The 15,289-nt window shown below is 38.3% G+C and overlaps 2 protein-coding genes across 3 annotated transcripts in view; one reads left to right on the forward strand and one right to left on the reverse strand.

Moving 5' to 3' along the window:
* The window catches only part of surf6 (surfeit 6), an 86,094-nt gene that overhangs the window by 46,765 nt on the left and 24,040 nt on the right, over positions 1–15,289 (forward strand). The window contains exon 3 of the mRNA XM_069937177.1: positions 5,067–5,135. The gene's annotated coding sequence lies outside the window, so the exon portion shown is untranslated. The remainder of the gene's footprint in view (positions 1–5,066; positions 5,136–15,289) is intronic.
* Positions 1–15,289, reverse strand: part of LOC138763289 (uncharacterized) — a 37,556-nt gene that overhangs the window by 8,351 nt on the left and 13,916 nt on the right. For both annotated transcript variants that reach the window (XM_069937170.1, XM_069937169.1), the window contains exon 5: positions 11,462–11,622. In XM_069937170.1, coding sequence (XP_069793271.1) covers positions 11,462–11,622 — 161 coding nt within the window. The remainder of the gene's footprint in view (positions 1–11,461; positions 11,623–15,289) is intronic.

Genomic DNA, 15,289 nt, shown 5'->3' on the forward strand with positions numbered 1-15,289 from the left:
GACACTTTTTACCCTTTATTTGCCACTGTGTGCCAGTTTTCAATTTGTAATCAAGCTATTCACATGTGATTAAATTGCACATTCCAGATTTTATTCAAGGTTATTTCTATACATTTTAGTTTGACTGTGCAGAAATTACAATACCTTTTATTCATAATCCCCTCATTTCAAGACACCATAATATTTGAGACATAACAATTATATGTATATTAGTCACGTTTAATATTTCATTGCACATACCTTGCATGCAATGACTGCTTGAAGTCTATGATTCATTGATATCACCAGGTGCAGAGTATTTTCTCGAGTGATGCTTTGTCAGGCCTCTACTGCAGCCATTTTCAGCTCCTGCTTATTTCGGGGGCTTGTCCCTTTGAGCATGTGAAAGGCACGTTCAGTTAGATTTAGATCAGGTGACTGACTTGACCATTCAAGAATTTTCCAGTTTTTAAGCTTTGAAAAATGTCTGATGCTTTAGCAGCATGTTTGGGATCATTGTCTTGAAGTAGGATGAAACACCATCCAATGAGTTTTTGGAGGGTTTGCTTGAACTTGAGCAGATGTTTCTATACACCTCAGAATTAATTTTGCTACTGCCATCAGCAGTTACATCATCAATGAAGATAAGTTCACCCGTACCTGTTGCAGCCGTACATGCTGTCATGTTTCATTGATGAAGTGGTAGGCTTTGGATCTTGGACACTTCTTTTATGCCTCCACACTTTGCTCTTGACACCACACTGATACAGGTTACTCTTGGTCTCATACGTCAACAAAATCTTTTTCCAGATTTCTGCAGGCTCTTAAATACTCATTGGCAAACTGTAATCTGGCCATTCTGTTTCTGTGGCCAACTAGTGGTTTGCATCTTACACTACAGCCTCTATTTCTGTTCATAAAGTCTTCTGCAGGCAGTAGTCATTTATGGTTTGAGACTGCAGGCATGTAACAGCACAATCAAGGACTTTTGCCACTACATGGCAGTCTAAAAAGGAATGTGCAGGAATTTTGAGTCAATTCCTACACCGCAATTTATCCTGCAGGACCCCTACAACTTTTTGGACCCTGCAGTGTAAATTGTACCAGAAAAATTCATTGATGGTCATCCACTCTACTGCACGTCCAACCACCGAGACTGTTGCACTTAGGTATAGGTATACAATCTTTTATCTGGAACCCTTTGGGGACAGTGTGTTCCGAATTTCAGATTTTTCAGGATTTCAGAAAAAAACCCAGCTGCCCCAGATTTAAGCCCACTCAAATTGTGCCGCCGTATCCACCCCCTTCCAGTCGCGCAGGTATCTCTCGCCTCCTCAAGTCGCGCTGCCGTCTCTCTCCCCCCCACCCGAGTTATGCTGCCGTCTCTCTCCATCCCCCACCCCCACCCTCCTGCTGTACACCAGCACCAGGAAAAAATTGCCGGTTTTTGGAGCTTTCTGGATTTTAGATGTCTGCATAAAAGATTGTGTACCTGTACTTGCAATCTAAGAAGGTGCTCAGTGTGAATGACCATACGGCCAATAATTATGTTAACTTTTTCCGCAATTTTCCCGACATTGCAGTCTAAAAATCATAATTGACACATCCACAGCTGCCTCCTGAAGAGAGTTTCTGATCTGACAGACAAGACTTATGGGGATTTTTCTTCATTATGATGAGAATTCTTATGTTATCAACAGTGCAGATCTTCCTTGGAAGATCATCTCTTTTGTGATTACTGAGCTCACCAGAACACTCTTTCTTCTTAATGATTTCCAAACTGATGACTTTGGTAATGTCTCTTACCAATTTATTGTTTTTCAGCCTCAATAATGGCTTCTTTGGCTTTCATTAGCACATCTTTGGTCCACATGTTGAAAAATGGCAACTACAGACTCTAAAGGTTATCATTAACAGAGAAGCAAGGCTAGCTCTTAAAACCTGCACCAATGAAGCAATTAAACATACCCGGATACTCAAACACCTGTAAAGCCAAATGTCCCAAACATTATGGTGTCCTAAAATTGGGAAACGATGAAAAGTACTGCAATTTCAACATGGTCAAAGCAAAATGCATAGAAATAACCTTGAATAAAATATGGAATGTACACTTTAATTACATGTGAATTGTTTGATTACATATTTAAAACTGTGGAGCACAGGGGCAAATAATTTTTTTTTAAAAGTGTCTTTCTAAAATGTTATGGAAGGTACTGGAGTAGAAATAGTCCTCAGATGTGGAATAAGTCAGCAAAGGAAAATTATGTGTGACAAACCTATTTCAATTTTTTTGATCTCGACTTTCAAAAGGCCTTCGACAAGGTGCTTCACATGAGGCTGTTAAACAAGATGAGAGCCCATGGAATTATAGGAAGGATACTAGCACGAGTAGTACCAGGAAGCAATACTGGAAATAGAGAGTAGGAATAAAGGATTCCTATTTTAGTTAGCTACCAGTTACCAGTGGTGCTTCGCAGGGATCAGTGTTGGAGCAGCTTCTGTTATGTATAAATGATTTGCATTATGGAATACATGGTTTTGTAGCTAACTTTGCAAATGAAACCAAAATAGGTGATCAGGCAGGTGGTGCTGTGGAATCAGAAAGGCTTCAGAGAGAACTGGATGGATTAGAAGAATGTATTTCATCTGCCACCTCTTTACCCAATGCGTAAAGTATATAGTCATACACTTTGGAAAAAGTTTGGAGAAAATTCCAAACTTGGTGGTGCAAAGGGACTTGGGAAACCTCATGCAAGATATCCTAAAGGTTGACCTCCAGGTTGAGTTGGTGATGAACAAGGCGAATGCAAAGTTGGCATTCATTTCCAGACGAATAGCATACAAGAGCAGGGATGCAATGTTGAGATTCTATAAGACACTAGTGAATCTTTGCTTGGAGTTCTGTGTACAGTTTTGGGCGCCTGATTTGAAAAAGGATGTGATGGCGTTAGCGTTCAGGAAAGATTAACTAGAATGATACCAGGAATTAAAGGTTTAGCATATGAGGAATGTTTCTCAGCTCTTGGATGGTACTTAGAGTAAAGAAAAATGAAAGGGGGTCCTCAGCAGAATTTTGAATGCTGAAAGGCTTGTACAGAGTAGATGTTGCAAGGATGGTTCCCATGGTAGTGGATTCGAGGACAAGAGGATAAAAGGCCATCAACTTAAAACAGATGTGGAAAAATTTATTTAGCTATAGGGTCGTGACTCTAAGGAACTGTGACAGATTATGTTGTGTTTGTATTGTATAGATATGTTTACGGAAGATAAATTGGGGCAGGATTTTTTTTCTAGTGTAGGTCACATACAAACACTTCAAAACAGATTTCATTTAAAATACTGGAGCTCTGCTCAAGCCAGACAGGGTGGTTTCTGGGGTCATTTGCAAAAACTTTAGGGAGTGCCCAAGAGACTTCACTAATAGATTGTTGTTTTGAAAAGTAACAGATGAAAGAGATCGGAGGAGGAGTTCAGAGCCGCAGACTGTCTGGGAGAGCAGCTTGCTGTTCTAAGAGGGTCATGTGGTTTTTGCAAGCAGAGAGTTGAAGACCTTTTTCTCTATGAGAGAGAGATCAGTTCTGCAGTTTTACAGTCAGCAGCAACAGCTGGTGGAAAACCCCCATTTTGAAGACAGGTTGTGAGTGCTTAGTTCAGCCTGGTCAAAGCCCTTGTGGTTCATGCAAGAGGAGAGGACTGGCTGCATAATGTTGCACTTGAAATAAGAGAAACAAAAAGGAATTCTGTGGTAACCTGAAAGAGGTTATCATCTGGAAAACCCTGAGGGGGAAGTTTCTTCAGCAAGACACTAAAGTGGCTGATTAAAAAGGAATCAGTTCTGGGTGTCCAGTATACAACAAATCTCTCTCCGAAACTGACAAGAACCTTCCTGAGCGGTAACCATTTACCTTTCAAGCACCAAAGCCTGGCGAACTTCATAAATGTTAAATTCTGTGCACAGTATAAGAATTGGCTCCAACGGGAGGCATGCCACACGATGATGTGGGGCTAGACTTGAATCCTCTACACACTGAAATTTTTTTTTATATAAAAGAGTTAAAAGTATCCAGTCATACACTGCAAGAAAATAGAAGAGGAAGCTATCGGAAGGCCTTCAGAACAATAAACAATGCCTCCTAAGAAAGATAAACTGTTACTTTTCAAGAACGAACAAGAAAAACCTGAAAGAGAGGCCTATCTTGAAGCTTTCTGGAAGGCAAGTGCCCGTGGTGACAGACTTGAAGCTGAGGAGACCTTGCACATCACTGTACAAGGTCTCCCCCGACAATGGCCGACTGCCACGGGTGAAGTGACACTGCGCATGAGCGAGGAGTCATGCATGTGCAGAGCACAAAAAGGAGGCAATTTTTAAAAAAAGCCTCCAGCTACAGTGATCAAGAAGAGGAGCAGGAAGAAGAAATGTATGTTTTGGCCAAAAAACAGAAGAAAATAAAGGAGCCTTTTATATCTACAACTGAAATGAAGTATACAGATTCTTAACAATGGAAGTTAAAAAATGCAATGAGGGTATAATTGAAAATAAGAAGGTGGAGAGAATGCTGTCGCAAATGGAAGAAAAATTTGAAATGATGGACACAAATTAAAAATTACAAATTTGAAATTCAGCATGTTAAGGAGTAAGTGAAGATTCAAACTGAGGCGGCTGCAACTAAAGAACAATTAACTCAAAAATACGTTAGAAAATTTTAGAAATAATAAAAATTGTTGGACTTAAGGAAGGCGATGAAGGGCAAGATATGAAAAGATTTTTTACAACATTGGATTCTGCAAACTTTGGGGGGGGGGGGGTAACTGAATTTCAAGGAGATATTGAGATTGAAAGAGCTCATTGAGCATTACGATCTAAGCTACAGCCGGATCAGAAGCCACGTTCGATTCTGGTCAAGTTGCTTCGTTATGAAATGAGGGAGAAGATCTTGGAGCTGGCTGCAAAGCAAGGGAGACAATCGCCATTGATTTATAATGCTAAAAAGATTTTCTTTTACTCTGATATAAATTTTGATTGTTGAAAAAATAAAATAATTTAATGCTGTTAAAAATGTGCTATGTAAATTTTTTTTTTTAAACAGAACCCAATGAAGCGAAAGTGTTTGCCTGAGAAAATGAGATGAGAACTGGGAAAATTTTGAAGAGAGAGAGTAAGTGGAAAGATTGCAGTTGGGGATGTATAATGAAATGATGCAAGTTTCAGGAGGTGAGAGAATATTAGAGAGGACAGTTTTTACCCAATAGATCTGTTTTTAAAAAAAATGAATTGATCATTGTAAGTTTGAGAAGATTTGAGGCACAAGAGATAGTAATAATTTCGGGGGAGTTAGGTGAGAGTATGAGCCCAGCCTCTGCAGAATCTAGTGGGTGGCTGTGGCTTTTGATCACAACTCCTACAGATCAGGGGTATAAAGACCCATTGTTAATAATGTACGCTGGGGGGTAGGGTTTCTGTTCTTTTCTTTGTTTCCTTCCTTTTTTTTTCTCTTTAATACACCTACATTTAATAATTGTTATGAAATATTTAGTTAGTATTTTGGAAATAGGAGGAGTGAATTTGGAAAGTTAGACAGGTATTGGATTTTGAGAGTTTAGATGGCTGAAAATTTGAATTTTGTTAGTATTAATATTAATGGGATTTAGAATCAAATAAAGCAGAAAAAAATTATTCGTTTATATGAAAAAATTAAAACAGACAGCTTTTTTTAAAACAAGAAACATTTGATGGTAAAAGAACATCAAAAATTTTAAAAGATTGGGTACGAACAGTAATAGCATCATTTTTAATTCTAACGCTAGAGGTACAGCAAGATTCATTAATAAAAATTTACCAGTTAAAATATTAGATATTAATATAGATGTAGCTGGGAAATAAGTTATGTGAAATGTCAGATTTATTCAGAACAATGGACCTTAAAAAATGTATATGCACCAAATGTTGATGGCAAATTTATGCAAGATGTCTCTATGAATTTATCAAATGTCAAGGAGAAAGTTATATTGGGAGGGGATTTTAATTTTTCTTTAGACTCTAAAATAGATAGAATGATGAAAAATAAGGTAGAAAAATGGCAACAGATTTGATGAAAGATATGGATTTAATGGATACATGAAGAAAAATCTACCCAAAATGAAAGATTATTCTTTTTGATTTAAAACATATTCATCGATGATGAAAGAGAGTTCTCCGGTTTTCAGTGCAAAATATGCAGACATGAAACCAGACAAACACACTTATGCAGGTCAAGTATTTTATCAATACAAATAAATATATTGTTTTGTACATATGGGAGTCTCAGATGGTTAGTGTGAACTGTTCCCTTGGTCATTCAGTATTCGCACTGCCCATGGGAAGATGTTCTTCAGCCTGGTGGTGCTGGCTCTGATACTCCTGCACCTCTTTCCCGACAGGAGCAGCTGAAAGAAACTGTTTGCAGGGTGCAAGAAGTCCTCAATGATTTTGTACACCCTCTTCAGACAACAATCCTGGTAGCTCACATTTATTTTGGTGGGGGGGGGGTGGGGAAAAAGGAAGGAGGCTCCAGTGATTTCCTGAACATCCAGCTCTGTGAAACATGCTGACCTCTCATAATGGGCCAGTAGGTTTTCATGAGCATTCTTTCCATTAGTCCCTTACTCCCAGTGTTCCAAAGTTTCAAGAAAAACATCAGTTACAGGAAATGAACTGTGAACAGAAACTTTTTTTTTGCATGTGGCTTTCTTAACTTTTTAAGTTTGGAAGAATAAACATCAGGCTCCCTGACGGTCCTCAACCTTGCCCAACTCCCTCACCCCCATGTATTTTAATGACCCTGTGGTTCAAACACCCTCCAGCCTTATTATTGTGGTTTCCCCATAACCAATAATAAGGCTTCAAGGGGCCAATCCTGAGGCTATTTCCAATTAACATCCAGACAGTTTTTAGATATCTCACTGTTGGCAAAGGTTTTTAATTGTTTTTCATGACTTTATCAGAGATGTTTAAAAATACCTGAAATAAACATATTCAAGTGGAAATGCATTTTTTTTAAACTTTATAATCCGAATAAATTCTGCTGGAGGAACTCAGGAGGTTGAACAGCATTAGTGAGAGAAAAGAAAGTAGATGTTTTGGGTTGGAATCCTTCAAGATTGGGACATGTTCTGACCTTAAACATTGACCATTTTCTTCCACTAATACCGCTGGCCTGCCGAGCTTTTTTTGCTCAAGATTCCAACATCTGTAATCTCTCGTGTCATCTTTTCAATCAAGGCTGACAATCTTGTTCAAAACAGGGTTATCTTACAAGCCCAGAGGACCCCAAAACCTAGCAGCAATAGAAATTCATCAAGACAAATGGTTACTTAAACAAAGTTGCTTTTAATTATCTTTATTCATGAAAACAGGATCAAACTTTAAACTTATTACTATCAACTTAACCTAACTTAACCCCCTTCTCATTCTAAGCATACGTGTATGTGCATACGTTCAGGAAAGTTCTTTGCTTTAATAGTCCAGTCATTCACTTCTCCAAGTTCACTGGTATCAGGCAATTTTTATACTGTGCCATGAATTTAACATTTATGAATTTTCACAAGGATCTGGTGCTTAAAGGTAAATGGTTACCACTCAGGAAGGTTCTTGTTGGTTTGAGAAATTTGTTACTCATTGGACACACAAACAGATTTCCTATGATCAGCCACTTCAGTCTTACCAAAGAAACTTGCCCCATCATGTGTTTTCCAAGTAATAATGTCTTCTTCAAGGTCACCACAGAGTTCCCCTTATTTCATGAGAAACACTAGCCAGCCATTTCCTCTTGCAAGGACAACAAGGGTTTTCAACAAGCTGAACTCATAACTCATCTTCAAAATGGGGTTTTCAGCAAGCCTGCCAGCTTGCTATGTTGTAGCCTCTAAAAACTACTTCAGAACTGTAGGACTTCTCTCTCTCTTCAAAGAATCAGGTTTTTTTTTGTTTGCAAAACCACATGACCTCTCTTTGAACAGCAAACTGCAACCAGACAGATTGCTGGCACCAGAATCAGTTTCTGGGCCTGGACATCTATTGCTTTAAAGACAATAGTCCAGTTATTCCACAACATCAGTCCAATTAACACCTACTTGTGAAGTCTCCACAGGCATTCTTTAAAGTTTCTGAAAAGTCACTGTGGACATGAAGTCTGCTTATGCATAGCTCTTGCATTTCAAATGAGATGTCTTTTGTGAAATATTAATGTCTGTTTGTGAAGTGGCCGACACTAAACCACACCACCCCCCCCACAATCTCTTTTAAAAACATTTATATATAATATAAAATATAATATAACCCGTAACAGTTACATTACATTTGTAATGCTAGCCATGGTTGGCTTAATATTGAGGAATCAAATAAAAGGTGCAACCCATCCCTCAGCCCCACCCCAAGACTCACTGCCAAGTTCAGTGGATGAGCAGAACACAGCCACTGACATCTGACCTTCAGCTTGTTTCCAACTTCTGCATGCTGCAGTTAACCAACAGTCATCTATAATCTGGCCCATCTGCCCACCAGGCAGTGTATTCAGCAATTAACTACTGGACTGGTTTTACAAATAAGCATAAATAAATGAAGTATATCATATCCAAATGTCAAAATTATACATCTTCTTTCAACAATAAACACCAAAGATCATTGCTCTTTTACTGGCTGGTGTAAAACTGACAGTTGACCACTGAAACACATTTTCTGCTTATCAAGAACCGCAAGAAATTATTTGCATAGATGTGGTTGGTCCAAGAGCTTGAAAAAGAGATGTGGGGGGGCGTGGCAAGATGCCGTAGGGAACAGACGTGCCTTCCAGACCTCTCCTGACTCTGATTTATTGTTTTGTCTTTAAGTGCCCGTTAAAGTTCTTTTAAAAGTCTATAAATAATAAGAGGTGTTGGATTAGTGCCTAATGGTTTATAAGCAAAAATAAAGAGGTAAAAGAAAACATCAACAGACTGTTAAAAAACTACATTTTCCGAAATTGTCTGAGCCTACTTGTTTACAAGAAGCCAGGACTCAGCGTAGAATGGATCCAGAGGATGACGTGCAGAGTTCGGCATTGAAGCTCTGTTTTAAGCCGGTGAGGCTCTTTGAAGGTCGCATTCAACAGCTTTCGGACCAAGGAGCTGGACGGGTGCCAGTATTTCACACAACGGCCACTGTGAGTGCTGTTACTCAATCTTTGACAGTTGAATCAGCTGGGGCGCCACCAGCTGGAGAGTTAAAGAGTTGTCATTCGACTGCTATAGTGGTGGCGCTGCAAAATGCATCTTCAATTACAACGGTTTTTCCAGACATCGATTCAGTGAAGATGATTAAAGAGATTTGGCTTAAAGATAACTCTGATCTTCAGTCTCCTGGCATTGCTGGGGGGACTTTGAGAGGGATTTTTATACAAAGTCAAACTGCTAGAAAAGATACTAAATTAAGGAAAGGGACAGAAGATCCCGTGGTCTCTAAGGAGCAGCAAGACCCCATTATGCCTGAATCTACTTCTGTTGAAATGTCTGTTAAGGATCTTGAAGATAAGATATATTCTGTATCGAGTCACTTAGCTAATTTTGTGAACCTGTTTATTTCCAAGATTAATGCGATGGCGGAAGTTATTAATGGAGCTTTTAAGCTTGAAACCATTGAAAGATTTGAAATGTGTGATCAAGGTTTAGTCGATGCACAGGATCAACTGCAAGATGAAAATAGAATAATTGAAACATTGCAGATCCAAAATAAAAATTTAGCAAAAAAGGTTGATTATTTGGAGAATCAATCTAGACGGAATAACGTGAAAATTGTTGGTTTGCCAGAAGGCATAGAAGGACCAGATCTAAGAAAATTTTTTACTGAATGGATTCCACGAGTGTTAGGACAGGATTTAATTCTGTGAAAGAACGGTTGTAGAAAAAAAGACATAAGGCAACATTTAGGTATTCTGCAGTACTGAAGATTTTTTAGGATGGAAATTAGCCAAAGTTCTTTGACAATCCTAAAGAGGTTATGGACTTTGCTCAGTCTCTACCAATCATATAGTTTCAGGAACGATGTAGTCCTTCAAGGTCTCCAAAGAGAGTAGAGATGTAAGGTGGGATCCAGTTTTTTTAAAAGAAATGGAAGCAATGGTGACCAAAGTGGTAACGTTGATTTTAAAAAATAAATCTTTTATCTTTTTTTTGAGAAGAGTTTAAATAGTTTAAATAATGATGATAGTTTAATGAAATGGGAGTTGGGAGAGGGAACTGGGTGGGCACTAGTTTCCAGAAGTCATCAGCTACCTGTGAGTTATCTCACACCCAATATTTTGGGGGAGTTACCGCTTTGGGCGGTTTAAACAGGAGGAGGTAGTTGTGACCTTCGACCTGTTTTTTTTTCTTTTTAATTTTTGAGTTAAGAAGCGAAGGTCTTTTTTTAATTATTTTTTTTTAAATAAATAATTTTTTTAACTCTTTGTTTTCTGATTATAATTGAGAGGGAATTAGGAGGTTTTTTTCTCTCCTTTTTTTCCTCTTTTTTTGGGGTTTTTTTTTCTCTTTTTTTCTTTCTTTTTTAAGAGGATGATGTCACAGAAGATAAGTCAAAAATTGAGGATGTTGAATTAGATGAAGAGGAAGATGAGGGGAAAGGTGATAAGAAGAAAAAGAAGAAAATTAAGTACAAATACATTGAGGGAGAAGAGTTTAATAAAATTAAGTTAATTTCGATAGAGAATTTTGAAGATGTTATAAATGAAGAATATGGAGAATTTTATAAGAGTTTGAACTTTTTTCTTTTTTTCTTTTTTATATAAGGGGAGGGGAAGGGAATAAAAAGTTTATCTGATTGTTTTTCTAAGGGATGTTTTTGTTCTCTCGATTAATTATAAAGGAAACTTGGTATTAATGGAAATGCTGTATTTATGTATTATTAATTATGATTTTTTTGTATAACAGATATGTGGTTGATATATGATTTTAATATTTGAACTTAGTTTTAAAGTGGATTTCATTTGTTAAATACATGTATTATGTTTGATTTAAATATATGTTTAAGGGTATTACTTTAGTATTTATATCTTTTGTTAGTAATTTTTTTTTAAGTTTTATCCTTTTTTTGTAAGTGGGGTTTTTTCTATTTTATTTACAACATTGTTAATTAATTCTTCACTCTTTATTTTGGGGGGAGGGTTGGACTAATTTTAAATTAGATGATTAATGTTGTGTTATAATTATTGGGGGGGGTTATTTTGTGTAGTTTAATGATGTAGTATTCCAATTTTTATTATCTTATTTTTTATTATTTCTTTAAATGTAATTTTTATTTTATTCATGTCATAAAATTTTAAATAAAGTTTAAAAAAAAAAAGATGTGGAACATAGAATCTTCTACCCAACTTGTGGTCAACAAACATAGAGGAGATGCAATGTTGTCAAATCAACAATTTCATAGGAGATGCAATTAATTATTTACTAAACTTGCTGCAAATCTGAAACTTACCAATCAAAGTGATCCTGAAAACCTACAATTCCCTCCAATGAAGAGAAGTAGTGATATAATGCTTTAGCACTTGATTTTGTGGAAATTCTTTCAGATCCCAAAGTCAACTCAATAACATTTTTATTGCAACGGATTTTGCCTGGAGCTATTGTCAATGGAAGCTAAAAAGAAAAGATAGAAAAATATTTGTTTGTTAAGGTTTATGTATGGATATGCAAACAAGTGCACAAAACAACAATACAAAAGTAGTAAGTGCTTTAAATGTGCCCATTCCAATAAACGCGAATGTAGAGAACGGGCAATCTTTCAGAAAACACTGACTAGATCTAGACTGTCAGTCAGTCTCCACCAACTCTCTTTGACTAGTCTAGATGTGAAGGACTCATCTCATTGCCCCTCATTACTTAACGTGTTGGGTAGCAGAGACTGTTAGCAGCAAACAAGCCATAGGCAGAATGCTATGACAGACTTTGATAAAGAAAATAAGAGATTGGAGCTTTACTTTCTGCCAAGGTCAGACATTTTGAGGTATGAAAAATAATAATATTGATGAAGATAACTAAAACGAAAATCAATAATTTTTTTTAAAAAATCAGAAGGGGTAAAAGACATGAGGTTGCAGTGGCAGACAAGGTCAACAAAAACTCTAAAGGCTTCCACAGGAATATTATGAGCAAAAGGATAGCAAGGGACAAAATTGGTCCTCTTGAAGATCAGTTCGGCTATGAATGGAGCCAGAATAGAAGAGGGAGATCTTAAATGGATTCTTTAGCATCTGAATTTACTCAGGAAACTGGCACAGAGTTGAGGGAAGTGAGGCAAACAAGCAGTAAGCTAATGGTGCATATACAGATTATAGAGGAGGTGCTTGCTGTCTTCAAGGGAATAAAGGTGGATAAATCCTCAGGGCCTGACAAAGCCTTGGACTTCAAGGGAGGCTTGTGCAGAAATTGCAGGGGCTCTGGCAGATGTACTTAAAACAGGTGAGGTGCCAGAGGATTGGAACGTAGCTCATATTGTTCCATATAACAATTACAGCACAGAAACAGGCCATCTTGGCCCTTCTAGTCCACATCGAACCAAGTACTCTCCTCTAATCCCACCAACCTGCACCTTGCCCAATACCCTCCATTCCCCTCCCGCTCATATATCTATCCAATTTTTCCTTAAATGACCCCGCCGCCAGTACTTCTCCTGGAAGCTAATTCCATACATTCACTCTGAGTGAAGAAGTTCCTCCTCATAAAGTTTTGCCCCTTAACTCATGACCTCTTGTTTCAATCTCTCCTACCCTCAAAGGAAAAAGCCTATCCACATCAACTCTATTTTTCCCTTTTTTGGTTAAATCATATACTTTACAAACAGACGTAAAACCTTGTGTTAAATATCCACATCTATATTAATACTGCACCAAAACAAGGAATGCAGTGTGATTGTATTTTGTAGCAATGCTTTGACAGAAATGTTCTGTACTTCAAGGAACCTTTTGTTAATGATTAATATGCTTTGAAGGTCATGCTTACATTCTAAATTAACAAATTCCATGGTCAACCAGTCCGTGGTACCCATTAAGACAAAACAGACGCACTATAGTTGTCAAAATCCACAGAAAGGTACCAGGATTATCAAGAGATTGGTCAGGAGTTGGGAGTTAAAATAAGTATTTTAATTAACATTTAGATATGTAGGCAAACAACCAGCAAAGCTAGTTCAGGGAATGGGCAAAGATAAATCAGGCCCTGAATGAATGCTGGAAATATGGAAAAAAATGCAAAAGCTACAGTTTGAATATTTCTTTCAATTTGAATGCACGTTTCTAGCATTTGCAATCTTAGTTTTGCTACTTTTTGATAATTAACCATTGTCAGTAAAAACTTTTTACACTGCAAAATTAATGTCATTGAGATGAATTAAGAGGCATACAGAGTGCTTCAGGACAGTAATGTTTTTCAAAGAAAGCATTTTCACAGTTGAGTGTATCAACCACAATGCTCAAATTGTTCATTAGAGAACAGATGAAGCGAGAAAGCAATAACATTTCACCAGTTCCTCAGCCAATTCACTCAAAATAATTCAAAACATACCACTGATTTGTGGTTGGTTTAGAGTACATTCTCCAATATGGGAAGCACACTATTTTCCTTCTTTGCCCTGTAAAGATTACTTATAATTTGTAATCTCTTAACTTTATGTTTGAAATTCACAACATCAATTATGGCCTTCAAAGATTTTTCAACATTGTCATGAATTACAGCGTCACACATTTCTCTGGTATAAAAAAGGCTTAAAAAAAACCCCAGGAAATTATTGGTATCGGTAGTAGGCAAGTTATTGGAAGGTGTTCGAAGAGATCAGAAAGACAAATACCCTGCATTTGGATAGTCAGGGACTAATTGTGGATACTTAACTTGGCTGTGTGCGTGATAGGTCATATTTAACCAACCATAGTTTTTCAAAGAGGTTGCCAGGAAAGTTGATGAAGGCTGTGGATGTTGTTGACGCAGCCACATCCTTGTTTAGGCCTGCAGCAGGGTTGGTCGCCGCTGGTGACACACCCATCGCAACACTCGGGAAAAATGCAACACCCATGCATAGGAGTAGGAAGGGCATCGTGGTTCACACACATGCGCGGGGCTTAGGAGGAGGAAAGGTTATGTCGCGGTCGTGGTTGTGGATCTAGAATGAATGGGAAAGGCAGGGGGGTGGCTAGGGAGACTTCGAGGAAGAAGGTGGTTGATGCTGAAAAATAAAATATTGACACAGGCTTCGTGCTGAAGACAAATGAGCGTGTTCGTGTCATGTATATCCAGCAGTCCCTACAAGTGGTGACCCCATAGGTTTACAAAGCCTTCTAGGTAAGGATGGAATTGCCTGATGATAAAAGCATTACGGGGCAGTCAGGGAGATCAAGCTTAAAGTCCCCGCACTTTTGACAAACAACCGGCATGGTTTTCAATCCTCAATTAATGTAACAAGTCATAAGACAAAAGTTCAGTTTCCTTGCAGCATACCACCTAGAGCAGATTGCTTGTGAAGTGGGAGATGTGCTAGTTAATCCAGATGATCTTTCATAAGGCATCCTTAAAACAGCTACTTTGGAGCAAATGTAGCATTGCAGAACTGCTGGCAACGACAGCATCAGCAATAGGGGACCATCGCAGATTCTGAAGAGATGGTGCCAGCTGGCTGGAGAAGAAGTTATCGAGGGAGATATTCTTACACTGTTTGCCTCCTTAGGTTCAAGGATCCCTGTCAATCTGATCATCCATCGCCCACATTGCGGTACAGGACTAAATGGGCTGGTAATATCAACCCACCAGACTGCTACGTAGCGAACAGGTCCAAACAGTTGTCTCCTCGCATGACTCGGATGCTGGGGGGATGGGGTCTTTTGCAGCCATATACTTACACAGGCCTTGAGTAGGGCCACTTACCGCTGGTGATGCATTCATGACGACGTTCAGGAAATGTAATGCACATGCGTGGGGCTAAGGAGGAGGAAAGATTGCATCACATTCACCTGTAGGTCTGGAGCACATGGGAAAGGCAGTGGGATGGCTAGGAAGACCTGGGAAGAAGGTTGATACTGAAAAATAAAGATGTCAACACAGGCTTTGTGCTGAAGACAATTGAGTGTGCTCTCTACATTGTTTGCGTAGTGTGTATCCAGCAGTCCTTACATTGTCTTTAGTAAGGCCTTTGACAGGGTCCCACACCAGAGGTTAGTCAAAAAGGTTCAGTTGCTCAGTATTCATTGTGACATAGTAAACTGGATTCAACTGGCTTAATGAGAGATGCCAGAGAGTGGTGGTGGTGGATGATTGGCCC

This window comes from Narcine bancroftii, chromosome 5 (genome assembly GCF_036971445.1).
Source record: "Narcine bancroftii isolate sNarBan1 chromosome 5, sNarBan1.hap1, whole genome shotgun sequence".
NCBI lineage: Eukaryota > Metazoa > Chordata > Chondrichthyes > Torpediniformes > Narcinidae > Narcine > Narcine bancroftii.